Consider the following 18,782-nt stretch of genomic DNA (forward strand, 5'->3'; position numbering starts at 1 on the left):
ATACACAGTAAGTCCTTGTGACTCATTTCATGTGAGAGTATAGTAAAGGATCACATCCTGACTTTAAACCTACACAATTATAAAGTTAAATTTATGCAATAGGTCAAATGTGACATTCCTCCAAAATCTTTGTCCATATCAACATGATGTCGTCACCCAGTTGCTGGAGACTTGTCAGCTGCACATCCATGATGTAACTCTCTCTAAAATGTGCTCTTTTGAGTTGAGAACCGGTGACTGTGGAGGCCTTTGGTTACAGGGAAATTGTCAGGTACAAGAATTTCAAAACTTACTTTTCATGCTCACATTTCTTTCTTGTGAAGAGTAAATAGAGCTATGGATTATTCTGGACCTGTTTTGCCATAAACTTGCACTGAATCTCTTAGCAATAGTATTGCTGTTCTAGTCAGTGGTAATAATATCTCATACTGAGTCACTAGAAGTAGAATCAGTTTACCAGAGATATAAAAAAAAACCCTAACAGCACTGAACCGTCAGCCTTAGTCAGAATTATTTATCATTATCTTTAAATGAAGTGAATGCATAAGTTCAATGAGGAGAATTTGTATTCACTCATCAGCCCTGCATGGGTATTCAGGTATGTTAAAATTATGTAAAAAAAAAACAAACAAAATAATGATGAAAAGTACAAGTTATTGAAATATGTAGAGCATGTTGTGTGGAAAGAAATATTTTAAAAACATTCAGACATCTGAAAGTGTGTATAAGGATGTATAAATATGCCAGGATGACCTGACTTAACTAACTGTGGTAGTTTCCTCAGTTTATACTGTCCTTTACTAATAATAAATTACTAATAACTTTGACTTGCTATTCTTTGCCCATTCTAATAGCCATCTGCTCACCTGTTTGGCGTTTTTTTCAACCTGGGTAATTATGAACACCCCCCCCCCCTCCCCCAAACAAAGCATGATTAAAATGCTTGTTATTAATACCAAAATAATATTTCCTGTTATTCCTTTTTTCAGATCCTTTGCCAAGCTGCATACAAATGAATCAAGTTCAGGAGAAGATATGATATTCTTAATAAATCCCAAAGTTGGTAAATTTAATAGTTACAGCAGTTAAAGATGTGACAAATAATTATACAAATATAAATGTTCAATGAAAGTGATATTATGACAATCATATGACAATTTAAAATATTTCTAAATCAACAAAATAAGAACAGGATTTAAAATGGTGCAAAATTTTGTATAGGAAATATCAAACTTTAAAATAATCTTCACCACTTGATGTTAAATTGCTGCATTTCCCATCATTCCATTCTCCTCAGTTTCGTCCTGAGTTAGTTTACAAAAAAAACAAAAAACACTGCGGCTATTTGGCTCATTTGTTGCTGATGAATCATTACCGATCCGTATGCTGTTATTCTCAAACTGTGTCCAAATTTCACTCTTGTGTTTTTTGGGGAGTGGAATCCAGAAATACAGGGAGAAAATATCCTTTGCAGCAGGATAGAGACCAGACAGTCATCCTCCTCTTGGTTTCAACATCATGTCTGTGAATCTGGCCTGGCACCACTGTCTGGCCTGGGTCCAGGTCATTGTCTTGCTGGAGTCGTGATGCATCCCGCAGACAGTAGTCTCATCCAAAGAATTATCTGAAAACATTCAGAATAATTCATAGTGTGATGATTATAACATGTAACAGTGTTGCATGTTCCATGACATCAGTCACACATTTTGCTAGCATCAAATCTAAAACCCAAAGATAATATCAATAATTTATATCAACCTTAATCCTATATTATTAATCTGTTGCCTACCCAAGGTGAAAGGTGGATATATTTACATCCATTATGATGCATATTATCATTAAAAATGACTGATGAGAAAATGTCTCATTTACTCAGATGTTATGTTGTTTGACAGCAGCTGCTGCTGAAGTTAAATCTTTGCTTATCTGATCAACCCAAACATAAGATAAGAAAGTGCTGCAGCAGTAAAAATAATTGTGCATCCATTCAGTGCATCTAAGGGTCATTGCCAGGTTTTTGTAAGCTCTCATTTTTACATTCAGGGCAGCCTTAGCATAGAATAACTCGATGTTCACAACATGTTGTCATATTCAGCCTTATGTAAGATATCTGACCCTTTCCTGTCCCACGAAAGTGCTTGCACAAATGACACTCAATTAAAACAATGGATAGAATACCCAGAAATATAGCTTTTCCTTCCTACCTCTCACTTTTCAATTTTATTCTGCTTTGTCATGTCCTTTATGATGGAAAGGTTGCTGGAGAGACAAAAGGTCCAGGCAGCTTTCAAAAGAGGTTCTTTCTCAACCTCTAAAAAAAGTCATGGTGGCAGAAGGTCATTGCTAAAACTGTGAGAGTCGGTGCATGTCGTGCAGAATTGATGAGCCAAGTTATGAAAGCAGACGGCTTCAGACCCTGCTCGGCTAAGCATTTCTATCATTGTGGTGACAAAACTAATGGAATATTTTTATTGGTCATTATAACAAAACATGGAAGTGCCAAAATCTAATTTTTTTTAAACAATATTTATTTGTTTTGTGTGTACATGAGAACATTACAGTTACAGTGGCTCAGTAAATAAAAATAAAAATATAGCTTTGTACAAGCAAACACCTGAATAAACATTCACCACAATTTTCTTTTAGAAAATAAATACCACATAAATACTAAAAAGAATTCACAGGTATGCAGGGAAATGGCAGCTTACATGTTATGTGACGTTTAAAGTAACAGGAATAGCCACATTTTCCCAGCATTTTCATGAAGTTGTAGAACAATATGTTCAATATAAAATTCCCACTGGGAGGAAATACATGTTGAAACAACATTTCAGAGCGATCACAGATCTTTTTACAGTTTACAAAGGGATACAATGATTCAGTGGATGTGTCTAAATAAGCTCTTTTTCTTACATTGGCTTTGCCTTATTAGAGTGTTATACTAGTGCAAATAATATGTTGTGCAATAATGTGGTAAAAATTTACAGTATTCATATTTGTTTATTAAGAATATCAGAGATTTCTATATTAGGCTGTCAATGCTGTTTTTGTAGCTCTGTGAGGGAGACTCAGTGCTGCTGTAATAAAAGAGAGAAGATTAGCACTGAAATTTCAATAAACTTAAAAATAAAGAAAATAAAAATGGTTAATCCTTCTCTAACCTGCTCAGGTCGAATTTGGTTACATTCTTCTTCATTTTTTTCAAGACCCACATAGCCATAGACACACCAGATAACAAGGCAGTGCCCCCTGTTGCCACACCAGCAGTAACTGCAGTAATTGGAGCAGGAGCTGTGGAAACACGGTGAAATGTGAATAGCGTCAAACTTTGAACTGAAACTTGTTATGTTAAGTTTATGCATTTTAACTTCTTGTTCCCCTTGTTCTGTTGTTGCTTATTTACCTTGACAGGTGGGTTTCTCTGCAGTCCAGTTACCATGATGACCACATGTCAGCAGCTCAGGTCCTTCTAATGAGTAGCCTTGGTCACAGGTGAAGGAGCACTGAGAGTTGTAAACTGACTCAGTGCTGGAGCAACTGATGTGACCGTTTTTAGGAGCCTCAAGCAGCGGGCATCGAACAACTGTTGTAAAGGACAGGAAGATGTCACTTTCATGTCATTAACATACAAATGAAGTTGTGAACAACAAGTAATCCAGGTAAAATGGGTTCACATGTACCTGTGCAGGTTGGTGATCTGGAGGTCCATTGGCCTGGATGTGTACACTCCATGCTGTGTGCACTTTGCAGCTCATGTCCTTCATCACATGTAAAATGACAAACCATGCCAAGTGGATGGGGTGTGTCATGACTAAGAAATGAAGACAGAGAAGGGCTGCAGCTTATCTGACCATTTGTTGGGACCTCTGGAGCAGGACATCCTTTTGCTAAAACAAAGAAAAAGAAAGAAAGAAAGAAAATTAATCAGTAACATATAAGAACACAGACACTGTTAAAATTGCTATGATGAGTGAAAGGTGTTTGCAATAAATAGTGATACAACTAGGCTTTCAGATGAATGATGGCTGACACAGAAACATGTGTATTTTATTGAACGTGTCCTCATGATATAGAAGATGGTGGGTTATACTTTTCGTGTTCCTCTTACCTTCACAGTGAGGAATCTGCTGATTCCATGTACCTCCTGATGTGCAGGTCACTCTACTGGCTCCCACTAAATGGTAACCTTGGTCACAACTGAAGCTGCAGGTGTTTTTGTAGCTGAACCTCGTATCAGCATCTTCTCCACAGCTGACAAAGCCATTTGTCAAGTTTTGCAGCGCAGGGCACTGAACAGCTACAAAAGAGAGAGGCAACAGAAGGAGTTAAATTAAAGCTTTTATTTTAATCATCATGCAAATCATCCTCCAAATAACAAAAACTACACAACGATGAAAGGTAAAAACATGTGGCCGTACCAACACAGTATGGCTGGGATCCATTCCAATTTGCTGATGCTTCACATTGCAGAGATGAAGATCCAGACAGTACATAACCTTCATCACAGGTAAAAGTACAGGTGGACTGATAGCTGAATGAGCCCAGAGGATCGGAGCATTTCATGGATCCATGTGTCGGCTCTGACATCTTCTCACACTGAATCACTGTAGACAACAGGAAAAAAAACATCAGTCCATGACTCCATCACTGTGTAGTAAATAATAAAAGTACCAAAAAGTAGTAGCAATATTATAAGCTATTAATACTTAAACTCACTTTCACATGTAGGGGGTTTTTCTGACCATTTTCCTAAGGAAGTACACCTCAAAGGTCCTGGCACACTCAGCTTGTATCCTTCCTCACAGGAATACTGACACAAGGAGTCATAGGAGAAACTGCCATACTTGTGAGAGCAATTTACATGTCCTTTATCTGGAACAACCACTTCACCTTTGTTACACTGCACAACTGACAACAAATAAAACACACAGTTAGATATCAAATCCTTTATGTGACTTAAAATATGTATTTAAACTACGCTGTCATTTTGTTTTCTTACCTTGGTCACACTTGTCTCCAAAAAACCCTTCAAAGCAATCACATTTGTGGCTGTTGATGGTTTCAACACACTCTCCATGCAAACAGGAGTCAATCTTACAAGCCGCTGGAAAAAACAGACATGCTTTTATAAGCCTTGCTAATCATAGTAAAAATAATATATCAAATAAACTATTTCTAAATGTTTTATCAGTAGATTACCTTGATAATAATGAACCAGAATAACAAATCTAAGGCAGCTAAAATAAAGCATATAAGCCCCAAACTGTTGCTTACCTGTGTAGCACAGAGCAGTCTTTTTTTTCATACACCTCTCGTCATTCCACGTGCCTGGATTTTGGTCTCGTTTAATGTACATCTCCACACAGTCCTCACTGCCTCCTACACTTTGTCCAGTTTTGCCATTGTTCGGTTCTCCTTCTGCCCAGTTTGTCGCTTCTTCTGTCAGAGTTTTGTTGGTTCCTACCCAGGTCCAGACATCATTGATCTTACGGATCCCTATCCAGTAGTAGCCCTTTTTTTTGGGCAGCCAGTTGTTAAGATGCTCGATCTCCTCCCGGTTCTGGATGGCCACCATGTCTGTGTAGCTCTCCTTGCACCAATTACGTGCATCATCCCATTTCATTGATTTGTTTGAATAGACGTAAGACCAGGACTCAACACTAGTCCACATGCACAGCACTAAGGATACAGAACAGAGATACACATTAGATGCAATTTTTTGCAAAAATGCAAAAAATGTTAAGTTTCTATCAGGCTATAAAACTTGCAGGTGGGATGATGTCTGCATTGCACATACTTGAGCAGATAAAAGTGAACTGGATCCATGATGCACGTGCCTGAAATAATCCATAGCACAATTCCTAAAAAATAAGTTAGAAAGATGCATTAACATACATTAATAGTATACTATCAATCACAGGCTATAAGATACAACTGAATAAATCTGCAGTGCAGAGAATGGAATTTAAACTGATTCAACTTCCACTTACCATTTTAAGTGATTCTTTAGCCTTTGACTTCAGTGCAGATCGATGTGATTCTGAGGGTTTTGCGCTGAAGTGCCTGCTTTTATGATGCTTGGCTTGGTCCAGGTTTCCTGAAAGCTTTCATAACAATTGGACTTTTGAGTGGAAACTCCACCCCGACTCTTATACTTCTCCACTCTACGAGAGGCTGTTCCTTTTGAGATAAAAAGAAAAGCAAAAGTAAAGTTAAAAAGAAAAGAAAAATAACAAATGAAATTCTGTTATTTATTAACACAGTTGCTATTTTCATTAGTATGAAGTTCTTTCAGTATTACTTTCAGTATCATTATCATAAGCAGAAAACAAGTGTATTTACTTCGGTTTACAAACTATTTTCATGAAGTTACTAGTTACTAGTGTATTACATTTTGTGCTACCTTATATGAGTATCACACTACACTGCACTGCACATGCAAATATTGCATTTTTAAACATATGCACAACCACTGCATATAGTGTTCTTCACTGAGATGCCATCAAAACATGCTGCTCAGAGTGCTTTAGAGAACAATAACACATGCAAAAAGCCCCACACAGTCCATCAGCCCTGCTTCAAAAGCACCTGTGAACATCATTTAAGTGATCCTCTCATTAATTCGGGTGAGAATGTTGATGAGGAGAAGATCTGTCAAGCTAAACTGACTGAGTTAAAACAACAGGCAGTGGTTATTGAAGTCATTGTTCTTACTCTATTAACCATGGTTATCTGCAGGAAAACATGTACAGTCATCACTGCTTTGCATAAAAAGAGCTTCCCAGGGATACTGATGCTAGTAAGATTGCACCTAAATCAACCAATTATTGGAGCATGAAGAACTTTAAAGAGAGAAGTTCAGTTGTTATAAATACGTTTTCAGGGCACCTTACAAAGCCCAGCAAGCGCCAGTACCATTTCCTAAAGCAGGGGTTTCAAACACAAGGCAGGGGGCCAGAACTGGCCTGCCAAAGACTCCAATCTGGTCATTGGATAGTTTTTGGAAAATGTCAATGAGAGGATACATTTTATTTTTTCAACTGCATTTTCTATATTTTTATCAGCTTATGAAAATACCACGCTAAACTGAAATAGCAGAAAAGTTCCTACTTTTTTACTGTCTACGAAATAAAAAAAAATTTCTCCATGGGCTCACGTTATTAAAATGGGCATTTTTTGTTAATTAACAAGATGTTTTATAATTTTAGGACAGACTGGGCAATGAGCTACCAGACTTCTAATTTCTTACAATTTAAGTCCAAAGACTGATCCTGACAGATTTCTTTCATTTACCAAAACAGCATTTCTTTCTCACGAACAAAAAGAGATGTACTGTTGAAACTTATTTTTCTTGTATCACAGGGTTTAAATGTGTAGTTAAACTTCTTTAGATTGATAGAAAGAGTTTCACTGGTCTGGCCCACTTTACATGAAAGGGGGCTGTATGTGGCCCACAGTGTAAAATGAGTTTGCCATCCTTGTCCTAAAATTATTCAGTTGCTTAGGAAAGACAGCAGGCAGGTGTGAGTGTGAGTGAGACTGATGTTTTTCAAAAAACTACAGGTACTGCAGAGGCCTGTGTTAAAAGTCATTTTTTCTCTGATGAAGCCCCTTTACAATTGTTTGAGACAGCCAGAGAAATGATTGTCCAGAGACGAAAAGGTGAGCTCTAACATCAGGCCTGTGTCATGCCAACAATAATGAATCTTGTGACTATTCGTGTGTGGGGTTACGTCTCATACATAGGCGTGGGATCACTCACAATTGTGCCTAAAAACATAGCCATGAATAAAGAATGGCACCAAAACATGAAAGCATTTTTCCCAACCACCAACAAGAACATTTTGCTAAAAAACAATGCCATTCCCAGCATGCTGGAGCAAAAGTGATAGCTAAGCTTGGGGAACAGAGGTGGCTGCGCTTACCTCAGCTGTGGTGATGGGGCTCTGTGTGGGTTGAGTCACCTCTGATGTGTTTGTGGGTCGGTCTGTCTCAATAACTTTAGCGACATGTTGAATAGTACCCAGGGCTGTTCTCTTCGGTAGAATTATTTCGTGTTTGGAGTGGTTAGAGATGGGGACCTTAACAAATGGCCTTTGATGGTTGTTGATCTCAAGGAGCCCTTCCCCAACACTCAGGTGTCTCAAGGCAGTGTTCTCATCGGGTTCGTACAGCACCAGGGGGTCACAAATGTCAAAACTTTGGGGTACTCTGCACCACACTTGGACTGCTTTTCCAGCAGGAATGGTCACATTGCTCTTCCCAATTCTCACTGTGGCTGGGTCACATCCTGCTCTTTGTGGTACTTGTATGAAGTTTACCATAGCCATCACTTGCTCTTCGTCTGTACCAAAAGCTTTGCGTAGGAGACTATACAATAAAGCACTGGCCTCTCGGTCTGACTCTTGTGCTTGGATAATGGCGCCAAGCACGTTTGCTCCCAGGAGGGGCTAAGGGAGTGACAGCTTACTGACAAGGAAAGGGGCTTGCACAGTAAGATTGGGATCTTCGTGACCAGCGAGAGTGACTGTAAGTTCGACCCACCCATCATAAGGAACTGCTTGTCCGTTAACCGCATAAACTTCAAGTCCATCATTTAACAGCTCTTGGAGGGGTCGCACCTGATAGTTGGGAAAAAACCGCTGAACCCAATGTCTGTCCACTAAACTCACTTGTGAGCCAGAATCAAATAACACTGTCACTGGATAGCCACCAATCAAACACTTGAGAAAGCTTTTCTTTCCAACTAGGTGGACTTTACAGCTGTTTGGTGTTAAACTTTGGCAAGAGGTTACCTGTTGCTTTCTCTGGTCTCGCTTTGGCTGCTTTCTTTTTAGCTTACTGCAACGCCTTGCACACTCAGTGGTGAGCTGTGCAGAGGAGGACCTTACTGGCTGGGACTGTGACTCTGCGCCGGCCTCTGGCTGTCCCTTGACAGAGACCGATCCCAGTTTCCCTGAGTTTTGGTCCGCTTTAAAGATCCCACTGCTCGGTGTCCTGACTCGCAGCATACAAAGCAATGACTACAGTCCTGCAAGTTCTGCTCAGTACACTTTGGACAAAGGAACGCTTTCTTTTGGAGGTGGAGAACCAGATCAAGGTCCTGCAGGAGCAGTTTGATAGCAGCATGAATGAGAAAGAATATTTGGTTAATACGATGGCTCTGACAAAGGCCCGTCTGATCAGGGCAGGGAAGCTAACGTCCGCTCTTGGTGACGAACAAGTATGCTGGGAAGAAAGTGTAGCCCTGTTTGAGCAAGAGATCATCAATGTTGTGGGAAATGTCTTCATTGCAGCTGCTTGTGTGGCATATTATGGCGCATTTACTTCCCACTATAGACAGCTGCTAATTGACCAGTGGATAACGCAGTGCCAGAACCTGAACATCCCAATCAGTTCCACTTTTAGCCTGATTAACATTCTTGGTGATCAATATGTCATCCGCCAGTGGAATGCAGAAGGTTTGCCTCTTTTAGGTTCTATATGACCACAAAGATGGCCAACCCACATTACCTGCCAGAGGTTTGCATCAAAGTTACAATTATCAACTTCACTGTCACTAAATCTGGCTTAGAAGACCAACTTCTCAGTGATGTGGTGCGTCTTGAGAGTCCGCATCTTGAGGAACAGAGGAACGAGCTGATTGTGCGCATCAACGCTGACCGCAGCCAGCTGAAAGATATTGAAGACTGCATTCTTAAGCTTCTCTTTACCTCTAAGGGGAATATACTTGACAACGAGGAGCTAGTTCAGACTCTCCAGGAGTCAACGGTGACTTCAGAGGCCATAAAGCAACGTCTGGAAGAGGCAGAAGCAACTGAGCTGTTGATAAACTCTGCAAGGGAGCGCTACAGGCCTGTGGCCACTCAAGCTTATCTACAGCTTTATGTTGCACATAGAAATCATGAGGCAGCGTGGCGAGATCTCTGATGGGGAATGGTGGCACTTCCTAAGAGGAGCTTCTTCACTGAAAAAGGAGTTTCCAGAGCGACCAGATGTGCCATGGCTAAGTGTTTTTTACTGGCAGACATGTTGTGAGCTGGAGGACACACTGCCTTGCTTCAAGGGCATCTCCAAAGAAATCACTAGAACCCATATCCATATTAAGCTAGGGCATTTTGAAGCATCTTTAAATCCAGAAAAATGGAATGGCTATGTGTCAGAGTTGCCTTCTCTCGAGGAGTCCAAAAAGGAGAAACAGGAAATAACAGGCTACTGGAATGAGCGATTGGGATCTTTCCAGAAACTAGTTCTTATCAAGAGCTTCATGGAAGAGAAGGTGGTTTTTGCAGCACCTGAGTTTGTGATTGTCAACTTGGGGAAGGAGTTTGTGGAAAACCCTCCAGTTGACCTGGCTAATCTCTATAATGACATATCCCCTACCACCCCATTGATCTTCATCCTCAGCTCAGGTTCTGACCCAATGGGTGCCTTCCAGCGCTTTGCAAATAAGAGAGGGTGTCTCGACAGGGTCGAGGCTATCTCACTGGGGCAAGGCCAGGGACCTATAGCGGAGAAGATGATCCATTCAGCGCTGACAAGTGGCAACTGGGTCTTCTTGCAAAACTGCCATCTGGCTGTGTCTTGGATGTTAGCCATGGAGGAGCTCATTAAGACCTTCACTGACCCTGACACATCAGTCCATGAGAACTTCCGTCTATTTCTCAGTTCCATGCCGACCAAAGTATTTCCTGTTACAGTGCTCCAGAACTCCGTTAAGGTGACTAACGAGCCTCCTAAAGGCCTGCGAGCCAACATGCAACGAGCCTTCACAGAGATCACCAGCAGTTTCTTTGAACACCACATTTTGGGACACCAGTGGAGGAAGATTGTCTTTGGAATCTGCTTTTTCCATGCAATCATCCAGGAGCGGAAGAAGTTTGGTCCCCTGGGCTGGAACATCCGCTACGAATTCAATGACAGTGACAGAGAATGTGCTCTGCTCAACCTCAACCTGTACTGCAAAGATGGCACCATCCCTTGGGATGCTCTGGTCTACATCACTGGTGAGATCACATATGGAGGGAGAGTGACGGATGCCTGGGACCAACGGTACCTAAGGACAATCCTCAAAGGCTTTTTTTCTCCAGAAACTCTGCAGCCTGGCTACACGTACTCCCCCTCAGGTGTTTACTACGCTCCAGAGTCAGATGAACTCGAACAATATAAGTATATTGAGAATCTTCCAATCATTGATGATCCTGAGATCTTTGGTATGCATGAGAATGCCAACTTGGCTTTTCAGCGTCAAGAAACTATAACTCTGATCAATACCATACTGGATGTTGATCCTTGTTCTTCAGCACAACAGGGAGCTAAGAGTAACGATGACATAGTCTGCGAGCTCGCCGAACTGATTTTAGCCAAACTGCCCGAGCGACTGGACATGGATGAAGCAATTGACACACTGTTTATCAAAGACACCAATGGGCGCATTAACTCCCTCACAACTGTTTTGGCCCAAGAAGCAGACCGATTCAACAACTTGCTTAAAGTTCTCAGGATGTCTCTTATCACTCTGCAAAAGGCAATAGCAGGTCTCGTTGTGATGTCAGAGAAAATGGACCGAATCTACACAAGCTTTCTGAACAACCAGGTCCCCACCCACTGGGCAAACTCTGCCTACCCTTCCCTCAAACCGCTGTCTTCTTGGGTCAGAGACTTGACTCTCAGAACTTCCTTTATCCAGACTTGGATCACACGTGGTCAGCCCAAATCACTTTGGATCTCCGGGTTCTTCTTCCCTCAAGGCTTTCTTACTGGAGTGTTGCAGAATCATGCCCGGCGTTACAGTTTGCCTATTGATGAGCTTAATTTCCGCTTCAGCGTGGTGCCGGCCTACAGGGATGAGGAAGCAGTCTGTGAGGCTCTACGCACTCTTCCCATTGGTGCAAAACAAAACATGGATGAGGAGGACGGTGTACTTGTTCACGGCATGTTCATGGATGCCTGTCGCTGGGATGATGTCGGCATGGTGATTGATGATGCGCTGCCTCGGGTTATGAACGCCATGCTGCCGGTGGTGCACTTTGAGCCACAGCAGAACTACGTTCCAGAGCCTGACCTCTACCACGCTCCTCTGTACAAGACCTCAGCCAGAGCTGGCACTCTGTCCACCACAGGTCACTCAACTAATTTTGTGGTAACAGTAATGCTTCCCTCCAAGCGACCCAGCGACTACTGGATATCCAAAGCCTCCGCACTCCTGTGCCAGTTGGATGATTAAATGTTTATTCGAGTGCAAAGTAGAATTTTAAATGTCACCAAAACATTTGCACAGTAGCAACTGTAATAGCAACACAGACCGCAATAAAAATTTCACCTGACTGAGCTGTGTAGTGTCTTTGTTTTCTGATGCAAGGCTCTTAGCGAGTTCAAAGAGGTCTTGACCTTGGAGTGAAAACAAGCGTCTCCTGATATTCCAGGCGAGTTCCTTTCTCTCGGTCGACATGTTGTATGTATTTCTGATTATCCTTCAGCTCGATAGTGACTAGGATGCGTCACACTCCCCTCACTGCAGTACGGTTCCACGTCGAGGCAAAGGTCCCCTTTTCGCCTCACTACCTGGACACCTACTCGCTGGCTTGGCTGGAGTAGCAGCCTTGGTCACGATTGTGTCGTGGTTCTGGTATCACTGGATCTGCCCTCGACGACTGTAGAGGAGAGATCCCAGACGAGCCCCCACAGTTTGTTACGGGTCCCAGATGTGAAGACCACAATAACAAAAAGAATACAAATCTGTAAAAATAAAGGTAGAGTCTCAGAGAAAGAATCACAGGAGCACTCGTATCTTTTCCCGAATTGCGTCTCTTATTTCAGATCAACAAATATAATTTACATCCAGTGTTTTCACTTGTCAGATATGCTCATTAACTGTAAAAGGTAAATAAAAGGCATTTGGCAAATATATGTATCTATGGTTGTTACATTTCTCCAGTTTACACTGTTAATTACACTATTCCTTCACTCATTTACATCAGCAGTGCAGATACCATACAATGCCTTAAACATCTTATTGCTCTTTCTCACATATAGGGCAAACTCAAAATAGCTTATCCACAAATCAGATATAAGTGCATAAATCTTACTAGATTAGACAAAACACACCTGAATGTATTACTTTGCAATGTAACAACATAAATGTACATGCATTCTTAGCTTATTCTTAACATTTCCACATCACTTGAACCGTAAATTGTATATGAGATATTTTAAACTCGAATAATCTGATGTCAGGGCCTTTACAGTTAAATTGGAACACCACACACACATATTTGATTGTTAAATGGAGTTTACCAAGTTTAAATACATCCCGCGGGCTGGCAAACTCTCGCGGTAACTCTCGCGAGACTTGGGGCTGCGCAGCTCGGCTTTATCACCGCTGCGGTGCCGCGCTTCAGTAACTTTCAAGGTTAAGGTTATATCGGCGGTGTCAACATAACTCTCAGTAAATACCGAAGTAGAATGAGGCACAAAACCCTCATACACTGTATTTTTAAGACGATACTGACCTGTACAAATAAAGGTAGAGTCTCAGAGAAAGAATCACAGGAGCACTCGTATCTTTTCCCGAATTGCGTCTGAGAGGACAGGAAGTAGGTCCGCTCTAGGCAACCGCGGGCGAACGACTACAGTGTCAACAGTTCTGGTTATTATTTCTCACTTTTACTCCCCTCAATTGTTATGGACTACACGTAATGAATGTAAAATAATAATTGTCTTAATTGCTGGCATATATTTTTCTTAAAAATAATAAAATTTACCAAAATGTGGTAGCACATTTGTGCTCACCATCATCAAATGTTTGGGTCCATAGCCAGGAAACTCCCCAGACCTTAATTCCACTGAGAACCTGGTGGACAAACAAAAATCCCCAAAACTCCAACCGCTGATTATGCACGAACTGGCTGCCATCAGCCAGGATGTAACCCAGAGGCTGCTTGAAAGAATGGCAGGATGCCAGGGCATATGTCACAGGTCTTAAGAAAAGGCCAAATATTTTTACAAATATTGACCCTTTGCATAAACTTAATGTGATTGTCAATAAAACACATTTTGACACGTATCCTCAGTGTACAATACAGTACAGTACAGTGTACAATAGAAACAACTAATAAAAAGGTCTAAAAACACAGAAGCAGTAAACTTTGTGAAAGCATATACCTGTGTCATTCTCAAAGCTTTTGGCCACAATTGTAATTTGTTAAAAAAAAAAAAAAAAAAAAAAAACACCTGAGGGGAAAAGAAGAACAAATTCAAAGACAAAGCAAATTGTATGACATAGGGTACTTAAGCGTTTCCTGGTGAAGCAACAATGGTACAGAGTACACACAAAAATACACGTATTAAATATAAGGCCACCGAGAAGGAAATTCTTTTTCAAAGCTCTGAAATACTGGGAGCTGATAAGAGTCTATCTGTGATTGACTTGTGTGCCACTGACATGCTTTCTTGGATGTCAGGAAACAATATTATCTTCATCAGCACTAATGAGGATTTCTTGTGTTTGCATTTGTGTTTCAAGAAATCTCATGGCCCATGTCTAAACCTCAACTGTATGCAATGAATCATTCTGACTAATACACAACAACAGTACAAAGTGTGCTAACAGACACTGCATAGACTAAAACATGCTTTTCACAGTTCAGAACTGACATGTCATTGAAAAGGAGGTGTTAGTAGAAAGCAAGGGGAAAGATTTTGTAGGAAAGATCACGACAGTCACTTGTTTGCAAGTGTCTTGAGATGGAAAATGTGCGGCACATAGGAGCAGAGGTGCCTGCTGGCTGCCTGCGTTTCCAGAAGTGACAGTTTACATCCTTCCTGTCTGAGCTGAGGCATGGGATTGTAGCTACTGTTATTGACACACTTTGCCTTACTCCCTTCCACAATTAGATAAAACAAACTCTCTGATTAACTAACACAGCTATGAATAGTAGAACAATTACACAGTTGTAACTAGAATGGAACAGACAGTTACACAACTCATCACTATTAGTTACAAAAAATGTAAAGGTTTATTTGACTTCCCTGTCTTATTGGCTTGGTTATATGGGACAGGTTTTGTCTTTTTAGAGGTTTATCTTTCTCTGACTGTCCTAAAACTTCTGTGTCCTTTGGCTCCAAGCTTAAGGTAACATGATAAATTACTTCTTAATGAAGTCACAGGGCAAACGGGAGTCTAATCACGGAAAGCAAAACCATGCATCCTGCTCCCCGCTGAAGCGTTCTTGATGTGAATCCAAAAAGATAGGATTCCTTTGGATTAAGAACCAAAAGGCCCTCAGAGGGAGGATCAAACCTAACTCTGAGGTTTGATCTTGACCTCTGATCTCTCCGATAAACACCAGCGGACAATCTGCCGCATGCTGCAGAAAACGGCCGAAAGCAGAAAATTCTCATACCAGACTTAGACATTTGACGATCTCACTTCTGCGTCTGAGTAATGTATCATAAAGTTTTCTAATGCAAATCCACGGTATACAGAGACTGCAAGGAACGCAAATTCAAACACTTCGCACTCACTGCCATATGAAGGCGCCAGCGTGCGAGCGCACTGTTAAATCTGCACATTTATGGCAACAAGTCGCGAATGTCCTGCCGCTTTAAGAAGCGAAGTAGAAATCCTGACCCAAATAAAGGTATGTGTGAGAGCTACTCATGTTCTCTGTGGTCAGTAGACCTCTGCGCAGTTTGAGAGTCTGCGGCGTTTTGCGTAAATCTACAGTCGCAATGGCAGACGCTCTGGCTAAAATCCCCGATGTAGAGATTGATCCAGAGGGAACTTTTAAGTACATACTGGTCAGAGTAAAAGCGAAAGATGGCGATGTGCATAAAGACATTGTCCGTGGCACAAAAAATGCCGAATATCACAGTAAGTTATTATAGTTTGTTTCAAGGAGAGCGTCAACTGCGTCAGTTTAGCGCGAGATATCGTGCAGACCAGTGACTGTTGGTGCAGATGAAAACCTGCATGTAGTCTATTTTGCAATGTTGTCTCATTGTTATGGTCCCTTTGGTGGATTTTGCAGACGTGCATTGCGGAATAGATACTGCACAGAGCAGAGGGATGAAATTCATGCCAACCTAGTCGTTGGAGACAACTACCAAATTTCCGTATTTGATTCTAATTGCTATTTTTATTAAATTGTAACTAAATTACAATCTCAATTTCTTCTAAATGTCTTCATACATTTTCAGATCATATTTTTGAGAAGGTCAACCCTGCTATGGAGGCCTTGGGGATGGAGTGCAAATGCCTTGGAGGAGGAAAGATCGAGCACAACAACCAAGAGAAAAAAATAAGGGTGTTTGGAGAATCCACTGTAAGTTAACTAAAAGCTGAATGAAAAGTTAAAATCTTCAGTAGTATTTAATTCACTAATGTCAGGTCTCTTGCTCACTCGCAGGCCTTTGGAAAAGCTGACCATGCTGTTTCTGTGGAGAAGCTGAAGACTTTCTTCAGCGACTATGAGATCACCTGGTCAGACGACAAAAAATAGTTGTAACCTTTGTGACATTTCAAACGTCCGCCTTTATTTAACAGTTCTGTGAATCAAACCACATAATGATGCTTTAACTGTTCTGTAACCATTCAAATACAGTCCTTCTGCATTTCACATTTGGTTTCTTACTCAATGAAAGCACAAATTCTGATTCTCTGCAGTTGTAAAAATTTTAGTCCTTCAGAATTGAATACTGTATATGAACTCTGTAGATATTCCTGTAAATACCTTTTTGACTTTTAGTCCCCATTGGCCTCAGTTGAATAGGAGTACATTTGCCAGGCGTAAAGTCCATACAGGAAAGGGTGAGTCTGTTGGAATCACAGACATATCCTGTTACACAGGAGGGAAAGTTTATTGTTGAAAACCCAAAAGAGAGATAACAAGCACTTTCATTTAACCTACGGATAATCACTTTTGTTTTTGTTTAAGTCCGGATAATGATAAACATCAAGCTAAATTCAGCAGAACTCTTTCTAAACGGTAGTGCAATAATAAATAAAAGCCTGCGATAAAATATCTTCAATCAAAAAACTAACAAAAACTCAGAGTGAGAAAATAGCCCGAGCTGAGTCATATTTTAAATCACACGTTGAATTTTTAAAAGTTCTTCCGCCTTCTGCATTTTATGGCTTTAATCCAGTTCAAATTTCACTTTTACTTTTATGCTGCCAAAAAAATGCACTTTTAAAATCGGTAGTAAACAGAAGGTACTTACACCAGACCACATGGTAATATTTAGCAGGCACAGTATTTGCTGTGATCAACTTCTTCAGTTTGCATGTTTGCATGCATTAGTAAAGGTCATTTGCAGATTCTGGGTCATTAACTTAAGCATAAATTGGTGTTTGATGACGGCACTGTAAACTTTGTAGTGGTGTTAAAGGGAACCACTTAGTTGTGTCACGTGATCCATGAGCACATGAATGATTTTTGTTTCATGCCTGTCCCTGTTGTGATATGGTACTGTGCAAACGTCTTGAACCACCCATCATTTCTTTGTTTATTGCACACAAAAAAGAAATATGTGCAAAAATACACAGAAATACAATTTATTATTATTTGTACATTTCTACTGAGCTTGAAAGGTAATACATGGAATGACCACATTTATTCTTTTCCAGAGCTTGAACTCACTTAGGCAAGTTTCTTTGTCATTTATTCAGGTAGTCACTTCACTACCTGTATGTGCCACGCAAGCTTCCACCATGTTTTACAGATGCCCAAAGACACCCACTGTTGTACTTCTCTTCTGTACATGTTGACAATTTAAACCAAAGATTTTAGTTTTGGATTCATCACTCCATAAGACCTGATGCTGCTGATTTTCAGTCCAGTGCTTGTATCATTTGGCACTCCTTGGCCTTTTCCCCTCTTTCCTTCCTTAAGAATGGCTACATGATGAGTCTTAAGTAAAAACTCATCATACACACAGTTTTTAAGGTTCAACTGAATCTCTCAGGTCCTATGTCAGGTCTTTGTTGAATTTTTTCCTATTAAGAACATGTTGTAGTTTTTAGGCCTGCCACTTCTCCACTTCACCAGTTTCCTCGAATATGTTAAGGATACTCGGGCTGCTAGTAACAAAAGGCCTAAAGATACAATTCAAAGTTGCTGCTTTACTAAGATGTCTTTTATCTGTAGTCACAACACTCATTCATCCCTTGAGCTAAGCGCCTTTTTAATGCATGACTGGTTCATAGGTCAAGTGGCCTGATTAACTAAAAAAACATCGAAAGTCTTCATGAACAAAGACATTGCTCAAGACCACCTAAAAAGTATAAAGAAATGAGTGGTAGTGACTGTGAAGAAACAAGATTCATTCTGGTGTTTATTTTTTAACATGACAAATTGTGTGTTTTAAGTGTGTTTCTCCTAAAGCAGAACACAAACGCTGCTTTTTCTCAGCTGTGTTAGCAGTACATGAAAATACTTTGGGTGACTTTACATTGACAGTTGATTGCTGTTTTTAATATTAAAAATTAGCTTTATTTTTCATTATAATAGACGAAAGAAGTAATAGACCTTTTACCATAAAAGACTGCATTTACATGAAATTCATTTTTCCGATGATATTTAGGTTGGCAGCATGCTAAATGTCACCACTGGCACACATTCCTGTACTTTCCGTTTCACTTTGACTCACTCAGTGCTTAAAAAAATCACAAAGAAAACATTTGGATAGAAAGTACCATGTAGCTTTGCAGACAGGATTGTAATTAGCTCATGTCGACACTCTGAATAGACCTTAGTTCACACTGAGTCACATCAGAAGAC

General features: G+C 40.5%; 3 protein-coding genes across 5 annotated transcripts; 2 read left to right on the forward strand and 1 right to left on the reverse strand.

Annotated features, from left to right (window-relative positions):
* Positions 1–1,568: 1,568 nt before the first annotated feature.
* Positions 1,569–6,047, reverse strand: LOC146607266 (E-selectin-like). 3 transcript variants are annotated; one of them, XM_085347232.1, is made up of 11 exons: positions 5,991–6,047; positions 5,798–5,861; positions 5,275–5,679; positions 5,000–5,104; positions 4,717–4,908; positions 4,419–4,604; positions 4,109–4,297; positions 3,681–3,887; positions 3,404–3,583; positions 3,162–3,291; positions 1,569–1,624 (listed from the first exon to the last, which is right to left on the reverse strand). In XM_085347232.1, the coding sequence occupies exons 1-11, from the start codon at positions 5,991–5,993 to the stop codon at positions 1,621–1,623; spliced, it is 1,665 nt and encodes a 554-aa protein (XP_085203358.1). In that variant the 5' UTR covers positions 5,994–6,047; the 3' UTR covers positions 1,569–1,620. The 3 variants fall into 3 exon arrangements, with proteins under 3 accessions (XP_085203358.1, XP_085203357.1, XP_085203356.1); XM_085347231.1 differs by lacking the exon at positions 1,569–1,624 and adding an exon at positions 2,546–3,074; XM_085347230.1 differs by lacking the exon at positions 1,569–1,624 and adding an exon at positions 2,546–3,077.
* Positions 6,048–9,019: 2,972 nt separating this feature from the next.
* Positions 9,020–12,226, forward strand: LOC146607267 (dynein axonemal heavy chain 6-like). The gene is made up of 3 exons (XM_085347838.1): positions 9,020–9,461; positions 9,575–9,771; positions 9,872–12,226. Exons 1-3 carry the CDS (start codon positions 9,020–9,022, stop codon positions 12,224–12,226), a joined length of 2,994 nt encoding a protein of 997 aa, XP_085203964.1.
* Positions 12,227–15,653: 3,427 nt separating this feature from the next.
* Positions 15,654–18,177, forward strand: LOC146607268 (14 kDa phosphohistidine phosphatase). The gene is made up of 3 exons (XM_085347689.1): positions 15,654–15,874; positions 16,201–16,325; positions 16,410–18,177. Exons 1-3 carry the CDS (start codon positions 15,661–15,663, stop codon positions 16,500–16,502), a joined length of 432 nt encoding a protein of 143 aa, XP_085203815.1. The 5' UTR covers positions 15,654–15,660; the 3' UTR covers positions 16,503–18,177.
* The last annotated feature ends 605 nt before the right edge of the window (positions 18,178–18,782 follow it).

This window comes from Diplotaxodon limnothrissa, linkage group LG23 (genome assembly GCF_057381915.1).
Source record: "Diplotaxodon limnothrissa isolate DT_005_m linkage group LG23, D_limnothrissa_male_GT1.1, whole genome shotgun sequence".
NCBI lineage: Eukaryota > Metazoa > Chordata > Actinopteri > Cichliformes > Cichlidae > Diplotaxodon > Diplotaxodon limnothrissa.

Coding starts and splice junctions, on each gene's coding strand:
- LOC146607266 (XM_085347230.1), bottom strand. Junction 4,909..4,999: donor TGGAGACAAGTGTGACCAAG/GTAAGAAAACAA, acceptor ATTTGTTGTCAG/TTGTGCAGTGTAACAAAGGT. Junction 4,605..4,716: donor AAAACCCCCTACATGTGAAA/GTGAGTTTAAGT, acceptor TGTTGTCTACAG/TGATTCAGTGTGAGAAGATG.
- LOC146607267 (XM_085347838.1), top strand. CDS start 9,020: ATGACTACAGTCCTGCAAGTTCTGCTCAGTACACTTTGGACAAAGGAA. Junction 9,462..9,574: donor CCGCCAGTGGAATGCAGAAG/GTTTGCCTCTTT, acceptor AATCTGGCTTAG/AAGACCAACTTCTCAGTGAT. Junction 9,772..9,871: donor AGACTCTCCAGGAGTCAACG/GTGACTTCAGAG, acceptor TGGCCACTCAAG/CTTATCTACAGCTTTATGTT.
- LOC146607268 (XM_085347689.1), top strand. CDS start 15,661: ATGTTCTCTGTGGTCAGTAGACCTCTGCGCAGTTTGAGAGTCTGCGGC. Junction 15,875..16,200: donor AAAAAATGCCGAATATCACA/GTAAGTTATTAT, acceptor ATACATTTTCAG/ATCATATTTTTGAGAAGGTC. Junction 16,326..16,409: donor GGGTGTTTGGAGAATCCACT/GTAAGTTAACTA, acceptor GCTCACTCGCAG/GCCTTTGGAAAAGCTGACCA.